Below are 6,916 nucleotides of genomic sequence, written 5' to 3' on the forward strand. Positions count from 1 at the left end.
AACCTAATTGAGCCGCTTGTTCATATTTGTCTAATGATTGGGCCGTTACTTGATTGTGGCCGACAATTTGATTTTATTCGATTTTAATGTGTCAGACAAATTTAGTATCAAGATGATATTATTGGACCGTTGGAGCGAAACCACAGTGATGACTGATAAGCGGACCTAATGAGCGGAACCTTATGGAAATCACAAAAGCGAAACTACTTAATGACAAAAGAGCGAAACTACGAATTGTCACAAAAACGGAACTAAGGCTTGACAAATAAGCGAAACTGCTATGTTCTTATGAGCGAAACTACCAAGTTTGTATAAGTGAAAGTGATTATGACCGAATAAGCAAAACTATATTGTTCGTATGAGCGAACCTGTTTTTTTGACGCGAAATCGGATCAAAAAAACTTAGATTTCTCCTAAACGGTTAGGAATTTGGATCTGAAACTTGGTAGGGTTATAGATCAGGTGTTTACGCACAACATATTAAAAAATCAGACGATTTGGACCGTCAAAACCCGTTCAATTTGACGAAAATCAGTTAAAAACGTGAAAAATATGAAAAGATGAAGAAATAGATGAAATCCGGATCTGAAATCGATGAAATCACGAGCGGAAATGTGTGTTGGATCAGTGCAATCGAGCTCCTGCTCTGATACCACTTGTAGGACCGGTTTTGACTCCGAAACGATTGCGAAATGAACGTATAACGTGCAGAATCCGTACACGAACGCGACCTAACACACACGATGTAATATAAACGTGATTCTATATATGATTTGATAACGTACAGCACCTTGAATCACAATGACAACACTTTCTCTCTCTAGATTCTCTCTCTAGATCTAGAGTTCTCTAAAACACAAATGAGCAAAAGTCTTTTAATCTATGACATAATCTCCTATTTATAGTCCAAGGCATTTAATGAGATTTCTCATTATTACAATTATGCCACCTTGCCTTTTTATCTTGCTATCACTAATATAATGACTCGTTTTCTTCTGTTTCTCGCTACGGCTCGGATTGACGAAGGCTATAGACATAAATGCACTAACAGAAAATCATCCTTTGGCCTTCATAAGTAAAGCTTTATCTCCTCGGCAGCAGGCTTATTCAGTATACGAGAAAGAGCTCTTAGCTATTATATATGCTGTGAAATACTGGCATCATTACTTAGCTGTCAATCATTTTGTTATCAAAACTGATCAGAAGAGCTCGAAATACCTACTGGAGCAAAAGCTAACTACTCTGTTAGTGCACTATATCTGTTGACTTCGTCTTGGATCATGTCATGTAATAGGATTGATAGATCAGGGCTCGTAGTTCAAGAAAACAGGATTTATGTGTTTAAGGGTAATTCCGCTCGAAATTACCATATTGGTAATTCCGCTTGGAATTGGTAATTCCGCTCGGAGGTTAATTCCGCATGAAGAGTTAACAGGTTAATTCCGCACAGAATTAGCTTTAGCTAATTCCACTTGAACTAAACCTGTTAATTCCACACGGAATTAAACGCCTATATATACCCTGTAATCCCGTTTCGTTTGTAACATTGGTCTGATTTGGTACCGAAGTGCTGCCAAATTGTCTCGAGGTGCTGTAAGACTATTATATCATTAATAGAGACATATTAAAGTGAATCAAGCTGTTTCCACGTCCGTTTCATTGATTCCGCCTTTGATTCGGATCCAAAATTCTTTTGAACGACTCAATCGAGTCATACAACAATCCTACAAGTGGTATCAGAGCTCAGGAGGAGGAGTTCTACCAAATTCAGCTTGATTTCATCAGATTTTCTTACTTCTACACCTTCTTTTCTAAATTGAACAAAATTTAACGGTCAAAATGGATTGAATTTTTCACATATATCATGCGAAACAGTGTTTTAACTAATCCTTGAAAGAATTGGACTAAAATTCGATATAAAATTGACAAAATCAGTAATTCCATTTGAAAAACAGTTCGGACAAAATGACATCATCATAATTCCGTTTGAAATTGGATCTTAATTCCGCACGGAATTAGTTATCCAAGGTTAATTTCGCTTGAACTTTCAGTTAATTTCGCATGGAATTTGATTCCGTTTGAATCATTTCAAACGAAATTATAATTATGTTTCAAAAGGTCTAATTTCGTTTGAGTAAGAGTTAATTCCACGCGAAATTAGTGATTTCGTTTGAAAAACTGTGATTCCGTTTGAATTGTTATTCCGCACCAAGAGTGATTTCGTTTGAAAGTTGATATTTCGTACCAAGATCATTTCACGTCAACCAAGTGTTAGTTTATTTCAAGTTGTTCGATATTGTTTAAACTATTTGTGTTTATTTGTCTGTTTTTGTCTCCAGGAAATTCAAGAATTTCACATCATGGCTGAAGAGTTTTACAATACGTTCTACAACGCGTTTACATCCGAGTCTTCCGAAATCTCAACTGTCACACCAAAAACCATTACAAAAGCGATAAATGAGAACATTAAACATGATAACTTCTACGGAACACACTCAAAGCCACCAACTCTTGAAAGTATTGAAGACTATACATGGTGGAAAGAGCGTTTCATCAACTGGGCAAAAGCCTATGCACACGAAAGCTGGTTCTGTATGGAATTTGGATATGAAAAACCAAAGGATGATGAAGGAGAAGATCTTCCACTCATGAAATTATCAAAAGAAGACAAATCTGAATTTGCAGCTGAACAAAGAATGATTGCCTTAATTCAATCATCCATTAGAAATGATATGTTTACTTTGTTACAACATGATAGATCTTCAAAATCCATTTGGGAAGCTTTGCGGGTTAACGCAGAGGGTGGGTAAACAAATCAGGAAAAACAAAATTGCTTTATTAAAGAAAGAATTTGATTTGTTTGATAGTCTTAACGGTGAATCAGTTCGACAAATGATTGAACGTTTTTGTCATCTAAAAATCAAACTGGAAAGATTTAAGATTGAAAAAATAAGAGAAGAGATATAGACAAAATCATAGAAGCGTTACCACGAGCTGATCAGTGGCAAACGTTTGTGTTTATATTGAAAAATGATGTTTTTATGAAACAATTTCTCTTGATGCGTTAATTGAAAAGATTGAAACTCATGAGCTTGAATTGCAGAAACAAAGCAAGATGAACAGTTCTTCACATCAACAAAATGTTGGTTTGTATTACAAAGGTAATTTACCTTCGGTGAAAGCTGGTGAATCACCAAAGACAGCATTCAGTGGTGAGAGAACAAAAGAACCCCAGACAAGCTCATCAAGCTACAATCCAGGTTATCATTCATCTGCTTCAAAAGCTAGTTCTGAAGAAGCAGAGGAGATACCGTGCAACATCGCTCTCAAGTTGAAAAATTCTCCTGCAATGAGCATCAATGCAGCTAAACAACAAATGAGCTTTCTTGCACCAGTTCTGGAATTGTATGAAGGTCTAGTTGCAGGCAAAATTGGAAATTCCGAATTGACCAAAGAAGACTACGACCAGATTGATCCAGAAGAAATGGAACTCATTGATATCCGCTGGTGTTTAGTGAGTTGCATCAGAAGAGCTCAGAGATACATGGAGATTACTGGTAAACAATCATTAGGCGGTCCGTCAACAAAGCTTGGATTCGACAAATCCAAAGTGACCTGCTTCAAATGTAAGCAAAAAGGTAATTTCAAGAGAGAATGCAATAATTCTGCTGCTGTTGGTGGAAATGAACATCCATTCAATGATGATTACTACCGAAAGGCAATCTACCACCGAAGCAAAGAAGAGCCGAAAATGATTGAAGATAAACCCAGAGAAAAATCAAGAGCACTTGCTGTATTCCATGATGATGAAGGATATGATTGGAGTCAGGTTCTTCCAGAAGAAGATCGTTTGGAAAATATAGTTACAACTCATGGCAGAAAAACATCAAAATGTCAACATTATGTTTTCGTTGCTGAAATTAAAGAGGAAAACAAAAAAGAAAATGTTATAGCTGAAGTCAATGAGAAAACCAGAGAAGAGATTCTGAGTGAGAAAACTTATCGAGAAAGAAACATTGCTTTGAACAGAATGGATGAAATGCAAGAAGAGTTTGAGAGTGTTGTCATCAATAAGAGATGGGATAAGAAAAAAGAATGTTATTTCAACAGAGAAGGTGAACCTGTTGTTCTGAAGAAAGACATAATTTTTTAAGATGTTCTTCTCATAATTCCTCGATCTGCCGAATACTATAGAAATGTATTAAAAGATGACACATATGCAAAAAGGCATGAAAAGGAAATAAGATATGCCATGACATCGTGTTTGAGGAAGAGGAATGAAGAAAGAATGACGAAGAATGTTGAAGAAATGGTAAACAATCTGAAGAAAGCTGCTGAAGAGGTTAAAGATGAAGTTGTGGAAGTTGAGGTTGTAAAGAAAGTCGAAGTTGTTAAAGAGGAAGATTTGAAGATCGCTGAGAAAGAAAAGATTGAAGAAAAAATTCAGGTGAATGTAGAAGTTGAGAAAGCTTTTACTGAAGAACAGCAAGTTATAGAAGATGAGAAGAAAATTGAAAGTTTGGCTGAAGAGAAGAATGAGATTTTGGAGATTGCTAGTGATGCTGGTGATAAGGTTGGTGTTTAGGGAAAGCAGAAAGATGATGATCAGACAAGAGCAGAAGAAAACACTGAAGTGCCAATCACTGAGGTAATTTCTAATTCTGAAATCTTAAAAACTGTTGAAGAGTGCAAGAAATGCATGGAACCATGTAATGCTTATACTGAAAAAGATGAGAAATTCAGAACAAGAAATTTCGAATTCACAAAAGTTGAAGAAGTTTTCAAAAATAAATGCAAAGAAATGTTAGAAAACGAAAAAGTTTTAAAAGAAAATAATGAAACACTTTTAGAAAAATATAAAAAATTAGAAAAAGAAAAGAAGTTTTGAAAGAAAATGTTTTGAAAAAGACAGAAGAATGTGATCAAAAAGAAAATGTTTGTCAAGAAATGAAGAAAGAATATGATTCAATAAAATTGGCATATCATATTACAAAAGAGTCATATGAAAAGGTGAAGGGTGAAATGAAATTTTTTCAATCAAGATTGAATTACTGTTTTGAAACATCAAAGGAACTAAAACGAATGTATGAAATTAAACAAGATTTTGTAAATTCATATATTGAAGATGTTGCTCTGCTAAAACGTCAGATTGCTGATTTAGAACAGGATAACAACAAATTAAAAAGTTACCATGCGTCTTCATATGTGCTTGAAAGAATTTTCAACATAAAACCGGATGGGAAAGATTCTGAGCAAAACAAGAAAGGTATTGGCTCAGAGTTTCATCAAGTTCCACCACCGGAAAAGTTTGTATTTTATGATGATGAAAAGGTCGAAAAAGCTTTCAACTTGGTAGATCAATTGCCAGACAACATTGACGTAACCTATTCCAAATCTGATGATTCTAGTGATTCAGAGGTGGTAGGTAAGGTCGTTGAAAGTGTGTTGAAAGAAGAGTCGGTTGATACAGGTAATTCTGAATCACAGGATGAAAATGAAGGTAATTTTCATGATGGATATCTGAAAAACACAAAATCCAAGAAAAATTTGAATGATGATTCAAAAGGATTGGTTTATACCATGATTGGATCGGACAAATTATTCTTAGATGTTGTATTCCCGATTTAGAATGCGATTTCAGAAAAGATTGATAAAGTTTTCAAGATAGTTGAAATTGAAAAGTCTGAAATTTCAAAGTTTACCGGTAAAGGTCACAAAAAGTCTTATAATAAATCCGGTTTTAAGAAGAAAAACATGAAGGCTGGGTTGGGTTATAAGAAGAAACAACATTGGAATAAAAATGAAACACCAAATTTTCAAGCAAAGATGAATTTTGTTCATGGAACAACTTCAGAAGAAGAGAAAGAACTAAAATTTAGACGACAGTCTAATGACGAGTTCTTAGCTCAAAAGAAAAAGCAACAACCACAGGTCAAAGATGTGTCCAAGAGAACATGTTTCAAATGTGATCAAATTGGACATCTTGCACGCAAGTGTACAAATCTGAAACATGTTGATGTTGAGTCGAAAAAGAAGCTTGAAAATGTTGAGAAACAAAAATCTGAGAGTGTGAAACAAAGGTCAACCAGATTTGATTCGAAACAAACTTGGAGGTACAATACAAACAAGTTTGCTTCAAATCAAAATTGGAAATCAAACCCGAAAAGGTTTGATTTAAGACAGACCTGGAATTCTCACACACCCAGATTTAGAACAACACAAAGTTGGAAAACATAAGTTGATATGACAAAACCCCAACAGTTTTGGAAATCAAACGTTGTTGTTCAAAATCAAAATGTTAAAAACGACTCACATTTTTACAAAAGAGGTGCTACAAAAGGTCAAACTTGGTTAGTTAAGAAACCAATGATTTCAAAAGTTGATGAAGAAGTTGAATTTAAAATTGAAAAAGCCTTTGTTCAGAATGACAAAGATTTTCTGACATTGAATGAAGTTTATTGTGTTGAAATGCCTAAGGTCAAATAGACCTAGGCTAAATTGTTCAAGTAATTGAATACTTTGAATGTGCAGGTGCTCAACAAAACCAAATATTGTGAGAATGGAAGTTGGAGCAGCCTGGCACAACGTGGAGAGGAGGCTGTTGAACCATGTGTTGGGTGAAACAAGGAGTTTAGTTTGTTTGATTTTTGTATATAAATAAACCCTATTTCAAAAACCCTAAAAATTGAAAAAAAATTAAAAACCAAAAATATGTTTTCATTTTGTCAAAAATTTGAAAAATCAAAAATATATTTGTTTTTAATTTTTGTCAAATATTCAAATATACAAAAATATGTTACTTGAATATGCCGAAACCCTTACGGCAGAACAAACATGATTAATTTCACAAGATTGAAAAACGGTTTTCAAACTATAAAAGATCAATGTGTTGTAAATCATGGGGGTACGTTATAAT

The 6,916-nt window shown here is 34.4% G+C and overlaps 1 protein-coding gene across 1 annotated transcript; it reads left to right on the forward strand.

Annotated features, from left to right (window-relative positions):
- Positions 1-4,252: 4,252 nt before the first annotated feature.
- LOC110881686 (ATP synthase subunit b-like) lies at positions 4,253-6,621 on the forward strand. Its single transcript, XM_022129874.1, has 2 exons — positions 4,253-4,573; positions 6,532-6,621. Exons 1-2 carry the CDS (start codon positions 4,253-4,255, stop codon positions 6,619-6,621), a joined length of 411 nt encoding a protein of 136 aa, XP_021985566.1.
- Positions 6,622-6,916: the final 295 nt, after the last annotated feature.

This window comes from Helianthus annuus, chromosome 10 (genome assembly GCF_002127325.2).
Source record: "Helianthus annuus cultivar XRQ/B chromosome 10, HanXRQr2.0-SUNRISE, whole genome shotgun sequence".
In the NCBI taxonomy this organism is placed as follows: Eukaryota; Viridiplantae; Streptophyta; class Magnoliopsida; order Asterales; family Asteraceae; genus Helianthus; species Helianthus annuus.